We start from the raw sequence: 19,624 nt of genomic DNA, 5'->3' as shown, positions 1-19,624 counted from the left end.
GCAAACAGTTACATCACATACACTTATTTTGTACACACACAATTCAAAATGCAGTTTTCAAAGCTAAGATACAGTGTATCTAACCCATACCCAGGACAAAATCGTATCTACAATGACATTTATTGCTCTCAAGAACACTATTCTGGAAGACAGACATACGGCGCGTTAATCAGCAATCTTCTCTGCACGTTCTAGTGGGGATGAGCACCAAATGCGCTCTCAAGACCTGTGGTCACTGAAGCCGAGTCTGGCGCTACGCTGTGGCAAGCTAATGAAGGACAAGAAGACTCACGCCCCTGCACAGTCATGACAGCACGATGTCCCCTGGGAACATGTCTACCAGGGCGAAGCTGCCACAGAACTGGCTCCCACTCTAAATCAGGAACCAGCAAACTTTCTATATGGGCCAAACAGGTCTGTGACACAGTCTCTTCTTTCTTCTCACAACCCCTCAAAATGTAACAGCATTTTTCGTGCACAGGCAAATGGTTTTCTGATTCTCACTCTAAGTGATGAGAAAGCCTTTAGGCAGCTGTCAGGAATCACTTCTATGTCCATGTAAGAAACTCACAGGTATACAGAGAAACTCACTTTATCATCTACTTAGTTCTGACCATTTCATTAAAGGCCTAAATAACTATCTTTTTAAACACAAACTGTCTACTTTAAGGTACTTCATCCTTCACAGTGAAAACTACAGGGAGAGAAATAACAAATGCCAGCATTTATGCAAAACTATCAACCTCTAAGAAATACTGAAAGGATGTATTCTTCAAAAGCATAGACCAATATTTTCATCCGGGCCAGCTAAACACCTCCATGTCTTTCTACCCTGGCACTCACTCTCCGCTGACACCACACACTGAAACCCAGGCCTCCGTAACATCTCACTTGCTTTGCCATTTGAATCATACCTAACCCTTTTAAGTACTTACTCTGAAACAACCAACCAACACTGTCCTGGCCGCCTTCCTTTAGGTGCATCTGCATCTCAGCACCATTCTCGTGTGGTCATGGTGAGAGCACAGTCTATGGCAATGGACTCAGACAGTCCGTGTGCCATAAACACCCTAGCAGCACCTCCGAGGAAGGGCGAGAGCCCCACAAGCAGTGGTACCCCATCCCTTCTCACCATCCAACCAGTCCCCATCTCATCTCCTGCCCCCCTTGTCTGTCACTGCCTGAAACTCTAAACCAAAAGGGAATTGAATTACTAATCAATAACAGAATGATACCTAGAATATTCCCAACTATGGAAACTAAACAAAACATTTCTAATTTTAAAATATGGACCATAAAAATGAAAATACAGCATATCATTATGCAGGGGTTACAGTGACATCAGTACGCAGAAGGAAGGGACAGCTTTAAATGTTTATCTGAATGAAGAAGGGAGGTCTTCCATGGTCTAAGCTGTTACCTTAAGCACCTAGTGAAAAAGTGAGCTTTAAGTAGAACCCACTGTCAACAGATGTAAGGAGCCCACTGAGAGTGAACCCACTGCAAGTATACATGAGGAAGAAAGAAAAGCGATTAAATGAAAAACAAAAAGTAAGGAGAAATCAGTGAATCCAAAGTTATTTGGAAAAAAATCAATGAAATAGATCATTCTCAACGTAGAATGACCAAAAATAATTCTAGAGAAACACAAATGACTACAGATCCTACAAACATTACAAGACAAGTAAGGGAGGCTGGGGATGCAGCTCAGTAGTAGAGCACTTGTCTAGTATGTGAAAGGTCCTGGGTGCAAGGACCACCAGGAGAGCAGGCAGGCAGGGAGGGAGGGAAAGGGGGGGGGCAGAAAGGAGAAGGGAGAAAAAGGGAGGGGTAGAGGGAAGGAAGAAGAAAGGAAAATCATATTATGAGCAATTTTATACTAAAAAAATCAATAATTTAGGTAAAACACACAAATTTTTCTGAATTTCCAAAATAAAGGAAAAAAATAGAAAATTTGAAGAGTCTTACATCTATTAAGGATGGTTGTTGTCATCATACTTTGAAATCCACCTGCAGCTTTGGAAAAAGAAATTTTAAAAACCTAAAACTAAAACCCTAGACCCAAAAGAGCTCACTGATGAGCTTTACCATATACTTAAGGAAGAAACAGCACACATCCTACACAAATTCTTCCAGAAAATTGAAAAGACTCACTGAATAAAGCAACATTATTACTGAGATACTGAAACCAAACACACAAAGTACAAATGATCAAAACTCCATGGCTGGGCTGGGGATTTAACTCAGTGGTTGTGCCTGCCTCGCAAGCGCAAGGTCCCAAGTTCGATCCCCAGTACCAAAAACAAACAAACAAACGAAAACTCCATGGTCATAGATTCAAAAAACTTTAATAAATTGCTAGCAAGCCTAATCCAACAGTATATTAAAACAATAAATCATGGGCCGGGTATTTAGCTCAGTGGTTCCGCCACCTGCCTCGCAAGCGCAAGGTCCTGAGTTCGATCCCCGGTACCAAAAAAAAAAACAAAAAAAACCTCCATAGTCATAGATTCAAAAATCTTTAATAGGGCTGGGGATTTAGCTCAGTGGTTTCGCCGCCTGTTGTGCAAGCACAAGGACCCAAGTTCAATCCCCAGTACCCAAAAAAAAAAAAAAAAAATCTTTAATAAATTGCTAGCAAGAGCCAGGGATTTAGCTCAGTGGTTTCGCCCCCTGCTGTGGAACCCCAAGGGCCCGAATTCGATCCCTGGTACCAAAAAAATAAATAAATAAAAATAAATAAATAAATTGCTAGCAAGCCTAATCCAACAGTTTATTAAAACAATATAAATCATGGGCCAAGGATTTAGCTCAATGGTTCTGCTGCCTGCCTCGCAAATGCAAGGTTCCGAGTTCAATCCCTAGTACCACAAGAAAAAAAAAAACCCAATACATTCTGATCAAGTTGAGTTTATCTCAGCAAGACTAAGTAACATTTGAAAATTTAATCACTAAAATTCAGCATTTTAATGCAATTTTTTGTTTTTGTTTTTTGTTTTTGTTTTTGGTACCGGAGATCGAACTCGGGTCCTTGTGCTTGCAAGGCAGGTGGCAGAACCACTGAGCTAAATCCCCAGCCCTTTAATGCAATTTAAAAAAAAAAAAACTCTTATCACTTCAAGCTATGCAAAAAAAGCATTTGACAAAATGAGGCACTCATAGGAAAGCAAAAAACTCATAGAAAATAAGGAAATGTCCTCACCTGACTGAGGCAGCTTCAGTAACCCTACAACTGCACCACAGATAAGGGCAAAAACACCTCTCCCTTGAACTGAGGGCCACACAAGGGTGTCTGCTCTCATTAGCCCATCCAATATTTACAGGTCCTACTCTTCGCAATAAATTGGGGAAGGAGAAAAACAAGCAAAAAGATTCAAAAGGAAGAAGTAAATTTGTCTTTATTCATGTGATTATACAGAAAATCCTAAAGAATCTACAAAAAAGCTGCCAAAATTGATAAGCAAGATCATGAGACTAAAAATCAAAATTTTAAAATCGACTGCATTTTTGTTAACAACAATCAGAAATGTAATTTTTTTCAAAAATATCTTTACATTAGGAAAGTAAACCCAACAAAATTATGTGTAAGACATGTACAGTGAAAACTACCAAACACTGCTAAATGAAATTAAAGACCCAAATACATAAATACAGCATGTTCATGGCTCCCAAGGTCGAATGAGAAGGTGTCAATTCCTCACAAATGACAGACACACCGACACACAAGGTAAGAGGATCAAATCTCAGCGCCTTCTCACAGAAGCCGACACCACCACAGGCTGACAGTACTGAGGTTCAAAAGGCTGACACCACCAAGTGATGGCAACTGACACTGTGCGACGGCTGTGGTGTGTGTGCAAATGGACAAGTCTGTACTGGGTCTGCCTTGTTCTGTGAAGCACATATGACACCACTTCTATTCCTAGCTGTCTGTAACCAGGAGAAATGTTAAGGGCCTACAAAGGCTACAAATGGTCACTGCAGCTTTACTCATTTTACCCTAAGACTCCAAGTAACTCAAATGTCCCTCAAAAGATGAATGCACCAACAAATTATGATGTGTCCACAAAATGAACCAAGCTATTCATACAGACCTGAGATGAATCTCAAAAAACATAAAATGCAAGGAGTCCAACACACTGAACAGTTACACTTCGATGAAAGCCAAGGAAAGTGCTTTCTAACAGGGGCAGAGCACAGAGCAACTGCTACCGGGACCAGTGGGGCAGTGAGGGGAGAGGCCGGAGGAAGTCTTCTGAGACGACAGAGATGTTCTACAACCTGATGGTGACACTACATGGGTCTTCACATTGTCAAAAGCACTGAACCATACACTCAAAATATATTCAACTTTATGTAATTATACCACAAAGATCTGTCTACAAGGGATTTTTTTTAATAGCAATAAAAAAAAAAAAAAGCTGGGGATTTAGCTTAGTTGCACCGTGCCTGCCTCACAAGTGCAAGGTCCTGAGTTTGATCCCCAGTACTGGAGAGGAAAAAAAATAAGAAGCATTTAGAGTTCATTAGGAGTTGTCTGGCTAAGTTATATTACAGTACACTGATATAATACAAAATTACATCACCTTTAAAGAATCCAGATGTTTGTGAACTGATATGAAACCTACCTACAATATGTTACGAAAATCAGACCAAGGACCTTGAGTATGTGTATGCACACACTTCTACGTGGTTCACAAAGGCATAAAAGAATCTGAAAGTATATGAAAAGGGAAACAACGGCCACTTTTGATTGTGAGCTGGGCTGTCTGGCAGGGGATTTAATTCTCTGCACATTCTTAATACTAAATTCATACTATGTTTTTAAAAAGACACTAAAGATACTTCCATCTTGAAAGGGTAAAAAAGACTGGTAAGGGCCGGGGATTTAGCTCAGTAGTTCTGCCGCCTGCTTCGCAAGTGCAAGGACCCGAGTTGGATCCCCAGTGCCAATAAAAAAAAGGACTGGTAAGTTGGGTTGTGTTAGTTCAGTATTTTGCTGGGATTCCTGGTATTTACTATCACAGCTGGCAGTCCCTTCTTAAAGTCAGAGCACTGAACCTAGAACAGAGTAGCACTTGAGGGGCACAGAGTTCTGCAACACCTGCAGGCCTCCCATTCCTCTCCCAGATCGCCTCTCAAGAAATCTTGTCCCAGCCCTCAGAAAGCCCAGTTTTGTTTTGTTCTGTTTTGTTCTGTTTTTTTCACTCAAAGGAGTAAACTTCCAACTTTTTTTTTTTTTCCGGAACTAAAAAAAAGACTTTATTTATTGAGGGCAAGAGGATACAAACAATATAAAAATCAAAAGCTTATCTACCATTTAACTAACTTTCCCTTCTCTGCTTGTCCAATGCGAGTTGAATGTTATTTGTACATTTTCTAAGGGTCCTGATCTGCTCATGAAATCTTCATACAAGGGGAAACTGAGGGGCAGATTCTGTAAGTGGCCCTTTGGGAGAACTCTCATCTGGGCAGGAGTAAATGTTCAATTCTTCCTACTTCTTTCCCTTCTGCTTTATGTGCACTACAAAATAATCATTGCACGCAATGGTGAGGCCTGCAATTAGTGAAAGGAAGCTCTGGAAGCCCACTTTGCTGTCTCGGCACTGGTCCAGGTCCTTCATGATTTTGTCCACAGCCAGAGGATCTTTTTGATTTTCCAAAAACCCAGGGAACTCCTTTTCCATGAGTACTCACAGGTCCTCCTTCATTAAGTAGCCTTTGTCCCCAGCAAATTTGTGAAATGTAAACATCACGGTTTCCATGGCATGCTCCATTTGGGATGGCATTTTGGTGAAGTCTGTCGAAACTGGGGAACACGGGTTGCGGGCGGCAGGCGGGCGGCGGCCTACTAAACTTTTTTTTAAAGAAATCAGAATATTTTACACTACACATAAATTTGATAAAATAACCAACTGGTTTTTTGGGGGGTTTTTTATTCTTTTTTGGTACCGGGGATAGAACTCGGGTCCTTGTGCTTGAGCAGCAGGCAGCAAAACCACTGAGCTAAATCCCCAGCCCTGTTATTTTTTAAAGTATTCAAAATATAACTTTATGAAAATAAACAGAATTTTAATAAATATTTCTTAGCAAGCAAACCAAAATTTTTTTAAGTTTCTTGGGCTAAAGATTTATTCAGGTAGTCTTGTGGGGAGAAATGGCTTTGTTTTTTTTTTTTTGGTACCGGGGATCGAACTCAGGACCTTGCACTTGCAAGGCAGGCACCGGAACCACTGAGCTAAATCCCAGGCCCAAAAATGGCTTTTTAATTACTAAGATTTTACCAGCTCGGATAAAAATTCCAAATACCCTTAAACCCAAGAAAAATTTAATTTACATTTATTTTTTAAACAGATTTTTATCAGCAAAAGTGTTCAAAGAACTCATATTAAAAATCCTGAAAGTGATTGGATTCGAGTCTCAGGACACCTGAGCCGCAGCCCTGCTCATGGGCAGAGGTGGGGGAGACATACACTGTCGTCCTCTTTGTCTGGGACTCCAGGAGCTGGGCTCTGCTCACAGAGGTGGAACAGACCTGCAGGACAAACAGCCAAAGTTCCAAAGCTCCTTTCTGTCCTGTATCAAGAGAATCTGAGGGGATGTTGTAGCTCAGTGGTTCCAGCGCCTGCCGCGCAAGCACAAGGTCCCAAGTTCAATCCCTGGTACCAAAAAAAAAAAAAAAAAATCTGAGGGAGACAGGGCTAAAACAATGGGGAAAGTGACAACGAAAAGAAGACTGAGCATTATGGAGGCGGCAGGGGGACGATGGCCCTGAGGTGCTGGCAGGCTCATCCAGAAGAACTGGATGCGCTGTCAGGGTTGGGGCTGGTTGGGGGGCATCAGGGATGCGGGCTCAGAGGCAGAGGCTCAGACAGTGAATAATGATTACCAACATGGGTCTTTAATACAGTAGCTTTCAAAGGCCAGATGACCTCGGCAATAGACCAGACACCCTAAAACAAGCCAAGCATGCAGGCAGCTGGGAGAAGGGAGGCAAACACCACACAAGCAGTAAGCACAGCGGCATAAGAATCAAGAGGAATATGGGAAAGGGTTGGCCAGGACAGGGAAGACTCTAGAAGATAAGCAATACCTTCCTCAGCTGGGTGAACATGGTAACAGTTCTTCAGGGAGGGGAGGAGCCCTTCGATTTGGATCAACTCACCAAGGATCCAGGGCCTCCACAGGCCAGGCCAGTCCTCCATCCCTGAGGCACACACGCCAGCCCAAACATACAGTACTATTCTTAATCCAGCCCAGTCACGTACCTTCTGATATATTTCATAAGAAACCACTGATTCAATAGCTCTCAAAACATGTCAGAATTAAAAACAAAATGCAACACACAAATGGTCAGAGACGATGAGCTACTACCTCCCCTATAAAACTATAGAACAGTAACAAGAACCACACTTATTGAATGCAGGCATTGTGTGAACTGATGGGGATATAACTGGGGCAGGCTGCAAGACAGAGATGATAAATCTTTTTCTTCTGGATCACCAGTCCTTTTCATATTTATTTTTGGGGTTTTTTGTGTTTTGTTTTTGGTACCAGGGATTGAACTTGGGACCTTGCGCTTGCGAGGCAGGCACCAGAACCACTGAGCTACATCCCCGGCCCTTTAAATTTTTTATTTTGAGAGTCACTAAGTTGCTAAGTTGCCCAGCCTGGGCCTAAACTTGTAGTGCTCCTGCCTCAGCCCCTGAGAGGACCGAGATGACAAGCATGCACCACTGTGCCCAAGTGACAATAAATTTTCTAATCACACAGGACTTATTCTCTAGAAGGGAAGACCACATTAAGTAAGCATACAAATTACTGTTTAATTATAATTATGAGAAATGGAATTGTAGCAAGAAGCAGAGGATGCCAGGAAAGTACTGAACTGGGAGATGTGAGCTTGTCTGGGAGGCCAGAAGTCTCCTTGAGAAGTGATCTTTACATTCAGAGCAGAGACTCACAGCAGACAGGAACACAAAGAACGGGGAAGGACGAGCACTCCCAGGACAGGGAGATGGGCACCTGGAAAGCACATGGCACACTCAAGGCCCTGGAAGGGCTCGCTGGCAGGTACTGGGGGATGAGGCTGAGCCTGCAGGCCGGTGAAGGATGAGTCATGAGAGGACAGCAGGACACGCACTCCCTGGCGTGGTCACTGCCCAGCCAGATGCAGAGCAGCTCCACGGTGCCAGGAACGAAGAGCTGCCTGGAGCAGAGCGCTGGACCAGCTCTGCGTGAGTTATCCCAGCTCTGCCTGCCAGACTGGGGAAGTCAAGCACGGCTGCTATTGCTTGCCATCCACTCGGGCAGCAATGCCAAGAAATACAAGTTCCAAAAGGGCAGATCCAGGGGTGCTCTCCGTGGTCGAATTCCAGAAGGAATAGGGTACTAGCTGTTAAGTTTTGTACATCCAACGCAGGAATTTACTAGTTTTTCAAACTTTTTCCTATGATTCTTCCCTTTATTAGCCTATGCCTCTTGTACATAGTCTCTGTGAATCTATGCATCTTATCAAGAAATTTTAAGTAAATTTTTTGTTTTGAAGATGACTGAGCTGGTTTATCAAAAGTTTTAGGAGTTTACTTTTAAAATCCAGTTTTTCCTTCCAACTTATTTCTTTTTCTTTTTGCTTAAATTCTTTTATTGGTACATTTTAGGTATACAATACATTTACATTTATCATTGAGTGCTTGTACCTGTACATGATGTATCTTGGTTCTTATTTTTTCCCCATTACCTGTGCGCCCTTCACCCGATTTTTGCTGTATTTGTTGTTTCCTGTTTGCCTCTGGCTCTGTGCCCTGTGTAGCCTAACCACAGGCAGCGCCCTTACCAGGAAGGGAAGGGAGCCCAGCAAGGCCCAGCCCCAATCAACCCCTCAGGCATGCGACTGGGAAGAAATGAGCTCCAGGGCCCGGGATTTAGCTCAGTGGTGCCACCACTTGGCTCACAAGTGCAGGGTCCTGAGTTCGATCCCCAGTACCAAAAAAAAAAAAAAGAGCTCTACCAGCAGCCCAAGTGAGCCCAGAAGCCCATTCTTCCCAGTCAGGCCTCCAGGTGAGCCAGGTCCAGCCCACCTGACCACTTGAAGATATTCCTCATTAATGACCAGCCTAGTTAGTGACTCTCAGACTTACAACCTGTCTTTATTTTGTACAGTACACTTTGTTTATTAGTACCATAATTTTTGCTGATATTACTGTACAACACTGTAGTTTCATGTTCTTTTATTATTTTTATATATTTTTTTTGAGATAGGATATCACTATGTATTTCAGGTTGGCCTTGAACTCTCTAGATACCCCAGGCTCACAGCAATCCTCCTGCCTCTGCCTATCCAAATGCTGAGATTACAGGCATGCACCACCATGCCTGGTTTATACTGTTATACATTATTACATTACTGCATATAAGAGTTATGTAAATAAAAGCAAAGCCATCAAGTTGGACTTTCACTATTTCTTTGTTCTGGATATTGTAATGTACATACAATACTACTGTTAAAATTCCTCATGTAGTGACCCAGTCTAGGTCGCAAGAACAGAATTCAATTGTTGTACAAGGAATGTCTGCGTTATAAGCTTCTGCAACCCTGATCAGAGCACCCCGAGACCCACGCCAGAACCCCTAACCCACAGGAGCAAAGTAAACACGGCCTTCAGCTATGCTAGGAAAGAAAACTAACACTTCTGCTAAGTATTCTGAGTAAAACGAAGGCGGGCAGAAGGAATACAATTCCAAGAGTGCAAGTAGAGAAAGCTTCTTTGAGATGCTGGCATCCAAGAGTTCAGGGAAGCCCCTCAGGGCTGAGCAAGGTGGTTCCCAAGGAGAGGCAACCACAGGGTACAAACCTGGGTAGGAACCATAAGTGCTGCTGGCCAAGTCCAGCATGCAAGGCAGAGAACAAAAGAGATGTGGCCAGGACGGATGGGAGCCTGGTAAGGCCTGGACCCAGAAGGCTGTCAAAGACCCGGGCTTCAGGAAAGAACTGGGAAGCCTCTGACAGTTCTGAACAGAGCAACATGACTTGACTTACATTTCAAAATGAGTACTCCAGCTACTGCCTTGAGAGGAGAGAACAGCAGAAGCTGGGGGAATTGCTGTATTAACATTTTAATATAGTAATATGCATGGTAAATGGGTGTGGCTTCGAGTAGGTTGTCCTATGGGGGTGTAAGGAACAAGCAGACTGTGGCTTTATTCTGAAGATGGAGCCATGCAGGGATTGAGGGGCAGGGAGCAGAGCTCCAGAGAGCACTAACAAGCAAAGGACACATGAAAAACATCAGCATGGAGAAGCAGCATTTAAGCCAAGCATGCTGGCACATACCTGAAATCCTGGCACTTGGGGAGCCTGAGACAGGAGGATGGCAAGTTCCAGCTCAGCCTGGGCAACTTAGTGACTTAGGGAGACCCTGTCACAAAATGGTCTGTGGATGTCAGCACACAAACACCAGTGGAAGGGACAGGCACAGGCAGGGGGAGGAGCCTCTCAAGCAGCATTCCCGCTGCATCTACTTTCTCTTTTTTTTTTTGGTACCAGGGATCGAACTCGGGACCTTACACTTTCAAGCCAGGTGCCAGAACCACTGAGCTAAATCCCCAGGCTGCATCTACTTTCTCAAGCAAGCAGCACAGTGCACAAATGCTGAAGCAGGGGACCAGGCTGCCACAGGGAAGCCACCAATACCTAGGGGCACTGAATGTGGGGTTTTTGTTTTGTTTTGTTTGAGACAGGGTCTCGCTATGTACTCCAGGCTGGCCTCAAACTCATGGCAATGCTCCTGCCTCAGGCTCCCAAGTTGCTGGGATTACAGGTGTATGTCACCAAATTCAGAAACGTGTTTTAAATTCCTGCCAGGTCCAAAAGCACAGCCCTGCAAAGGAGCAAAGTCACTTTAGACCCACACACTTACAGCCAAGAGAACTCCCAAGGACTGTGCCTACATGCAAAGTAAAGCCATTTATTAAAACACAACCCTCCCTGCATAAGGAGAGGGCAAGGACAAGTGCCAGGCTACAGCTGGCTGCTGGACACACTCCCCTGAGGTCTGTAAGCATGAAACTGGCCTCGGGAGGCCAAAACGCACATTCCATGTGGCCCCACAGCCTTCGGCGCAGGGCGTGCACAGCTCTGGTCCTTGGGAGGCCTGGGCTGCACACAGCCTCCTGCTCTGCCTGTCCTGCAGCCTGGAGGCCACAGTCCTGGCCCCAAACGCCTGTCACTGGCAGCTGCTGTGACAGTACTGCTAGTTATTGTTAAGTTTTACTTAGTGACACAAAATTCACTTTGAGTTGAGAGCATCCCAGGAGACCGGCAGAAGTTATATAAACCTCTCCTGGAATAACCAATATTGAAAATTAGTAAGAAATCATTACAGGGCCGGGGATTTAGCTCAGTGGTTCCAGCGCCTGCCTCACAAGCAGAAGGTCCCGAGTTTGATCCCCAGTACCAAAAAGAAAAAGAAAGAAAGAAATCATTACATATGTATTACATATATTAAGAGCATAAAGTGTTTTGCATAAACAAATGTGCAAATGTAAAATTAACTTAATTCCACATAAAATTTATGTAACAATGTCATTTATAACAGCATTAAAATATCAAATACCTAGGAATAAATCTAATAAACATTTAGGATCTCTACACAGGAAATTATAAAACATTACTGAGAAAAATAAGGACTATAAATAAACGGTAGGGCCAGGGATTTAGCTCAGTGGTTCCAACACCTGCCTCACAAGCATAAGGTCCCGAGTTCCATCCCCAGTACCAAAAAAATAATACCGAAATAAAAATTTAAAAAATAAATTAATGGTAATGCCATGTTCACAGATGGGCAGACTAAATGTTGCAATGATACCAATTCTCCCCAAACTGACCTGTAAGACGGGGGCAATGTAACACCAATCAAAATCAAGAGGCTTTCTGTTTTAGAAAATTTATCAAGCTTATTCTAAATTTATATGGAAATACAAAGGGCCAAGAACATATAAGCTGGGGGAGGGAAGGAAGGAGAAGTAAAAAGAACTGAGATGTGTTGTGTACATGTACCGACTCTCCACGAGGAATGTGACCATTATGTACTTCAAATACAGACTAATAAAAATACAAAGTATTAAAGAACAGGCAAGCTAATCTTGGAAAAACAAGATAGGAGGACTTGCTTTACGAGATCTCAAGACTTAATTTAAAAGCTCCCACATTAAGACAGGTGGCCCTGCTACAAAGAAAGACAACTAGAGAAAAAAAGCCAAGAACAGACCCGCAGAAATAGGGACACCTGACTTATGACAGACTGGTTACACCAAGCAAGAAGAAAAGGACAGGCTCTTCAGTAAATGATGCAGGACAATTGGGCAGCCATACAGAAAAATTAGAGTTGGCCTCTTCCTAGCCATAAATGAAAAATGTTCCACATAGGTGCATGGATAAAAGTCAAGACATAAAAGACCTCTGATGCACCACGGGTACCCTGTCAGGCCTCGCTATTGTGGTGTGCTAGTTTCAACTGGAAGCATTCACGCCTCTCTGCCTATGATTTTCTAGGAGGTGGCTGAAAGCTGAGGACTGATGTCCTGTCCTCACCAGCCGTGCCAATTCCTGATGTGCATGAAAAACGTGTCAGGAACAAACGTGTGCGAGGACCCAGAGGCTTGAGCCGTGACACCTCGACCCAGTGTATTTGTGATCGTTCTCCATATTAATTACTTACACTCAAATCCTTATCTCAAGTTCTGCTTCAAGAGAAACCAAGAACACAAAGTCCAGGAGGTGCCATGGGCGTGGATAAAGAAGAACAACTGCTATCTACAATTAGTTCTGTTTTCACAACTGCTAGGTGAAGAAAATGCTTTATCCAACAAAGTGGAACCATACAGGCAACTCTGCCCTGGAAATCACTAATGTTCCACATCATGCAAGAGGTGCTGCTATCTCAAAATATGCTTTACACTCTGCTTGTAAACTGTTAGTTCCTGGAAACACAAATCAACTGCACATGATTGAAAACTTCTTGCTAAGTTGTGCAGTTTTCCTGTCTATGATGTTCATGCAACTTCCAGGCAAGGTAATTATCCAAACACCAAACAGTAAAGTTGAATGTTTTCACAACTAGGGATGAAATGAAAAGGCTGTGAGTGAACTGTCTCATCTTGGAAAACCTAACTTCACTTTGGAAAGTGAGATGTGTACATTTTAATTCTCTATACAAGTAAATACAATTAAACAATTTACCCATATTTTAAATGTAACTTTGTTACTGAATGCATTTATTAAAAGTATATAATGTCGGCCGGGGATTTAACTCAGTGGTTCCAGTGCCTGCCACACAAGCACAAGGTCCCAAGTTCGAATGTCTATTATTACAAATGTATTTTTTAATCTCTTCAAAGTTTAGTTTAGTAATTTACTTCCTTTGAAATTGTATAAATTTAATTTTATGGTTTTAAAAATCACTGGCCATGGTCGTGCACCCTTGTAATCCCAGCACTTGGGATGCTGAGGCAGGAGGATTGCTGTGAGTTTAAGGCTCCCTGGGCTCTATAGGGAGTTCAAGGCCTGGAATACATAGCAAGACCCTGTCTCAAAAAACAAACAAACATGGGCCAGGGATGTAACTCAGTGGTGCTGGTCGCCTGCCTCACAAGCACAAGGTCCTGAGTTCGAGCCCCAGTACCAAAAAAAAAAAAAATCATCATACTGTGAAGAAGGTTATAGGCTTCACTCGATTTCCAAGGGGATTCACAGAATAAAGGAAATCATAAAAAAAAATTTTAGAAACTCTGGGCTAGAAGACTATATGAAATAGGAAAAATCTTCAGAGTCTGAAGTCAGGAAAAACTTATTAAATAGATCTCAGAAACCAACGCCCTAAAGGAAACAAATTGATAATTTTGAAACACTATCAAAAGATACTATTAACAAAGTGAGTAAGTAACAGTGTGGGAGAAAATCTCTGCAAAACATATAAACAAAGAGCTCACATCCAGAATAAAGACCTCTTACAAATCAGTTAGAAAAAAAGATAACAACCATTTAAAAATAGGCAAGAGGGCCGGGGATTTAGCTCAGTGGTTTCGCCGCCTGCTGCGCAAGTGCAAGGACTCGAGTTTGATCCCCGGTACCAAAAATAAAAAAAATAAAAATAAAAATAGGCCAGAGTCTGACCATTTTCTTTTAAATCAGGCATCCAAATAATAAATGTAAAAACAGGCATTTCACCTTATTAATAATCAGAGAAAGGCACTTTAAAACCACAATGCTGTAAGTGAATATTCTGCAAAACAGCCAAAGTCTGTGAGTATTGACTACTGGGGCTGGCGAGGCACAAAGGGGCTGTGGGAGCAGCAAGTGCGCACCGACCCACACCCGGCCCGGCCCAGGTCCCTGAGGGGCACTGGGGGCATTGACAGATGTCAACATGCTCACTGGCACTTATTCAATACTCACGAGAAACAACATGACAGAGCAATGCACAAAGAATGAAGTACCCAGTAAACAGCACTGTGACTGCATCCATTTGGTCACAGGGTTAATTATAAAAGTTTTTTTAATTTGAGAAGAAAATAATGGAGAATACTCTCATAGCATTCTCAGAATTGAGAACTTCCTAAACAAGATTCAAACTACATTTAATCTACCACATATTATAATATTTTAAAATAAATTATAAGTACTTTTTTAAAAAGCACTGAAATATTTACAAATGAATGACAACAGGGATATTGGCCCAAATAATACAACTGAGAGGGGCTGCATCTCTGAACAAGACCGCTGGGCAGTAACTGCGGAAGCTGGGGACAGAGATGAGGAGTCCACCACACTCCTCTACCTGTGTTCATGCTTTCATTCAAGGCATCATAAAAAGTGGGAAACACAAGCCAAATTAAGAAAATGCATTTGCGACACACATAACTAAACAGGATGATGATGAGAGTGTAAGAAGAACTCCTTCAAATAAAAAAGAGACCTATCACAGCTGGGCGTGGTAGAACATGTCAGTAATCCCAGCACTCTTGAGAGGCTGGGGCAGAATCTCACATTCAAGCCCAGCTTGGGCAACTCAGTGAGACCTTGTCTCAAAATAAAAAATAAAAAAGGGCTGGGGATGTAGTTCAGTGGAAAGGCTCTGGGTTCAATCCCTAGTACTGGGGGGGGGGGCGGTAAGGGGGATATGAGGAGGCTGAAGCAGGAGAGTCATCTGAGCCCAGGAGTTCCAGACCAGTCTGGATAACATAATGACACCCCATCTCCAAAGGAAAGAAGAAATAATGGGGGGGGGGGGAGAAGGGGGGAGAGGGGAGGAGGAAAAAAGGAAAGAAATGGCAAGGGTCCATAAATAAAGGAAAATATATTCACAGCCAAAAGGAACAAAGGAAACATGAATGTGTATACATGTGAAGCTACTGTTTTCAAAATAAAAAAGCAATACAGTAATCATGTGATTCAAGATTCTGGTTGCACAGGGCTGGAGGAAAATGAGGAGCCATCAGGAGGAAGACGAAGGACCCATGAGTGTTTGTCCTGTTTGCATGGGCAGTGGGTACATGTGCACTTATTATCATATTCCTTACCAAGTTCTCTATATACTCTTTGAACCTACAAAACTTTTATAATGTACACTTTTATAAGGATCACTCAAAGAATAAGAAAAAAATTCTTGGAAGTTAAAAATGTCATGGCATAAAAATCTCATTTCAAAGTTCAAGCAGAAAATTCTCCCAGAATTTAATTTAAAAATGATGCTCCGCCACCTGCCTCGAAAGCACAAGGTCCCAAGTTTGACCTATGGTACCAAAAATAAATAAATTAATTAAATAAATAAATAATAAAAATGAGGCCCAGGGATTTAGCTCAGTGGTTCTGTCGAGTGCCGTGCAGGTACAAGGATCAGAGTTCCATCCCCGGTACCAAAAAAAAAAAAAAAAAAAAGAATATAGAAAAAATAAAAATGAGATGGAAAACAGAGGAGGAAGAAAATAGTAAACTTGAGGGCTGGTGCAGAAAGATCCACAGGTGAATACGCAGAGACCCAGAGAGAGAAGGAAGTGACAGCGGGAAAGGACGAGAGGCAGTCTCCGCAAAGGAGGGTGCACACTCAAGGCCAGACCTCCTCGGACACAGACGCGGAAGCTCCCTCTCCTTGGCTGACCCACACCGAGGCACAGGGAACCATGATGAGATTCCAGACTCCAGGAGAGAGGAGACCCCCAAACCTCAAAGCTGCAGACGGGGTGCATCTCACAGGCTCCATGTGTCCCACAGCAACACCAAAAGCCAGGAGGCAACAGAACCAGGACTTAAAAGATTCTGAAGGACAACAATTTCCTGCCCAATTCTATGTCCAGCAGAAGCAAACACAAGAGCAAAACCAAAATTTCTCAGACACGCAAGGCCTCAAAAATGTTTATGCCCATTCACCTTCCCTCAGGAGCCTCCCAGAGACACCTCCATTGAAGAGGGAATTTAACAAGGACAAGGCAAGGGGAATTCCAAGGCTGCTGAAAGAAAATCCCAAAATGTTAGCTGTGCTATTTTCAACTCAGAGAGACAAAGCCAGATTTGAGCAGAGAGCACGTTTCAGGGTACTTCCTATGTGAGATTATACCGGGAGAACATTCAGTCTGTCAGCAATTCTGGGGATGAATTAGGTACAGAGGAAACAAAGGTAGAACAAAGTAATTACTGGTTCTGAAACAATTATTAATTATGAAGAATATTTTATACAATCTTAATAATGTGAACAATACCATTTTGCTCAAAAATCTTGAGGTCAGGAAGACTTGAAGAAGGGAAAAAAGAGAGCAAAAGCCTCAGCTCCCACAGTAGAAAGGCAAAACACAATACATAACCACTGTGAGGAAAACTCAAGAAATGGGAGAAACAGCAGGTTACTTAGGGACGTGAAAGGAAATATAAAACTATTCAGCTCAACAAATAACTGCCTTCAGGACACTGGAAGTAAAAGTGAGGGAATCAGGCGGAGAATGCTGCTTTTCATTCTGAATCCAGTATAACAATCCCACTTCCTAACTACATCTACACATGTTTTTTATAAAACATAAAAGCTAGATTTTAAAAATGTAAATGAGCTAAGGTCAGAGAACAATACTAGCCGTTATTCTGCAAGCATCTACTGTGTGGGAATCCCCCAGGTCCTTGCAAACTCCCCTCCTCCCCAGAGCCTAGACTGAGCCCAGGCCCACTGCACACAAGGCTGCCCTACCTGAGCCATCTCTCCAGACCACAACAACCACTCCTCAGGCCACTTTCCAAGCAGGGCTATCTCAGTTTTACAGAGGGGAAAGCCGAAAATGAGGATGCATGAGGAAAATTTTTTAGCTTTTTTGTTTCTTTTTTTAATTTGTCTAGTGTTTTACCTTTCCAGCAGTAGCAAAATATTCACCATCTGGAGACCATTCCATCAAATGTACAGATACTGAGGTTCTAAGAAAAACAAACTTAAACAGTTAGCATTTTTAAAACTGGGCACATTGTATACGTAAATGATCATGATTTTCATAACATCAAAGCCACAATTATCAGAATGCAAGTGTTTCTACCTCGCTAAAGCAATTCATCTTCCTAAACATGCAACTTAATTAAAACTAATCCACAGTTTGCTTTGGGGAAAGCAGAGTGAAAGCAAACGCATCCAGGACACACATACACACTCATCACACCCTAGCATACCAGGTTAAGCACTGACCCAGCGTCCCCCTGCTAACTGGCCTCTTTACATACTCTGTCACTGCTATGGTGCAGCCCCTTCCGGGGGAGGGTGACCAGCCACTCCCCTCCCCACCCATATCCCAGCCACTGTGAGTAGTTCCCACATGGCAATCCTGTCAGCTCAAGTCCTGGAGCTGTCACTAGGAAAATGCTGCTGTCCTTTTTTAAGCAATGAGCTATAGCACAGACAGAATGAAACAATGGGTTTTGATTGCTCTACTTTCTAGACTTCTAATGGTACTATCAAAAAATAAAGATTTTTGTAAAAGAGAACATAATTAGGAAGCATTTTTTAAATTAATGAACATAACGATAGTTAGACACTAACTTGCACTGCCAAACGCACTTCCAATCATTTAAAACAGGGGGAATTTTATTATCAATTTCTTCCTCCTCTTCCAGAATATCACCTCCTGGAGGAGCCCACAACTGAAGAGAATCCGTTGCTGTCAACAATCTGTTATCTGCAAATTGAAGAATGTTCTGATGAATAAGCAAGGATTATCCAGGAAAAGAAATGCACATGTGGGCTGCTGTTTAGGCCTGCCTGTAACTTGTGGAAAATAAGCAAAACCACCTATGAAAAACACTTGGAGTAGAGTCTTCTATAAAAAGTAGAAAAAAAACATAATGATATTGATCCCTAGACCACAAAGAATAGTTCTTACAAAAGACTTGAGAACAAGAAAGAAAGCTTACTAGCAAAGAGCTATAGTGTATCAAGCAAGTCTTAAAAACAAGAATAAAAAGCAAAAATATAATGGCAAGTCCCCAAAACTCTGATACATACAATACACAATGTTCTCAAGATAGCCAGGCATGGTGGTATACACTATAATCCCAGCACTTGGAAGGATGAGGTAGGAGGACTGCCCCGAGTTCAAAGCCAGCCTGGGCTACATAGGGAGCTCAAAGCCAGCCTGAACTGCATAGCGAGACCCTGTCTCAATCAAACAAACAAACAAAAAAGTTCTCAGGATGTAAGAAAAAGTGCAAATTAATTGACCTTGTTTTCTATATGAAATATAAAAGCATCAATAATTTTGAATGTAAAAGGGGACAACAACTATTATCACTGAGGTTTCTAATCTTTCAAAATTAAAGGTAGTAACTTCCTGAAATACAAATGATACCAAAAGGTGGAATATTTTTGGTCCCTATTTACTTACGATTTTGTTTCTTATTAAATACATTAAGCCGGGCTTGGTGGCGCACACCTGTAATCCTAGCACTCAGGAGGCTGAGGCAGGAGGATCGCTGTGAGTTTGAGGCCAACCTGAACTTCACAGCAAGACACTGTCTCAAAAAAAAAAAGGGGGCCAGGGATTTGGCTCAGTGGTGCTGCCACCTGCCTTGAAAGCTCGAGGTCCTGAGTTCCATCACTGGTACCAAAAAACAAAACAAAAAAAAAACCAAAAAAAAAAAAACATTAAGAATAAGGTATAGCACATGTTAACTAAGGAAACAAGTCACTTTCTTGAAAGGCAGGGACAAAAACACATAGAGTAGCACAGAATAGTAGATTGAGCACTATACAAAGCAATGAATTCAACAAGAAGATAATGCAACATTGATTGTTTTCCTATTATGAAAGACTGTATTATACTGTGTCAGACATTTAAAACAAATATTTAATTTTTCTAATTTCTAAGTATAATTGCTAAATACCTTGAGGGTCCCACGCCAGGTTGTATGTCACAGAACTCAAAAAAAACTGCCCGGTTTTAAGCCACTGACACTTGAGTTGCTGAAACATGCCAAGAGAAAGAAAAAACAAAAAGAGATATCTTTAAAATATCCAAACTCTATCATTTTATCATTTTCTTCAACTTGAGACTTTATGATCTGAAATAAAGATGTGAATATTTTACTACTATTTTCACACAA

The 19,624-nt window shown here is 42.1% G+C and overlaps 1 protein-coding gene and 1 pseudogene across 6 annotated transcripts in view; both read right to left on the bottom strand.

Moving 5' to 3' along the window:
* The window catches only part of Dmxl2 (Dmx like 2), a 141,566-nt gene that overhangs the window by 89,002 nt on the left and 32,940 nt on the right, over positions 1-19,624 (bottom strand). For 4 of the 5 annotated variants that reach the window (XM_004835407.4, XM_004835409.4, XM_021261156.2 and 1 more), the window contains exons 4-6: positions 19,406-19,484; positions 18,066-18,201; positions 17,386-17,452 (exon numbers count right to left, since the gene is read on the bottom strand). In XM_004835407.4, coding sequence (XP_004835464.2) covers positions 17,386-17,452; positions 18,066-18,201; positions 19,406-19,484 — 282 coding nt within the window. Of the gene's footprint in view, positions 1-17,385; positions 17,453-18,065; positions 18,202-19,405; positions 19,485-19,624 lie in introns of those variants that run through there. The other variant, XM_021261167.2, reaches the window with a different exon arrangement.
* Positions 5-17,379, bottom strand: LOC147830535 (protein S100-A10 pseudogene; annotated as a pseudogene). Its single transcript, XR_015438872.1, has one exon. The product of XR_015438872.1 is annotated as a protein S100-A10 pseudogene (transcript).

The sequence above is a fragment of the Heterocephalus glaber genome, unplaced genomic scaffold (genome assembly GCF_053883595.1).
Source record: "Heterocephalus glaber isolate CG9 unplaced genomic scaffold, H.glaber_assembly_v1.0 deba00000122, whole genome shotgun sequence".
NCBI classification, from domain to species: Eukaryota; Metazoa; Chordata; class Mammalia; order Rodentia; family Bathyergidae; genus Heterocephalus; species Heterocephalus glaber.
The sequence above is the reverse complement of the archived record's forward strand: the minus strand, read 5'-3'. Positions and strand labels throughout refer to the sequence as shown.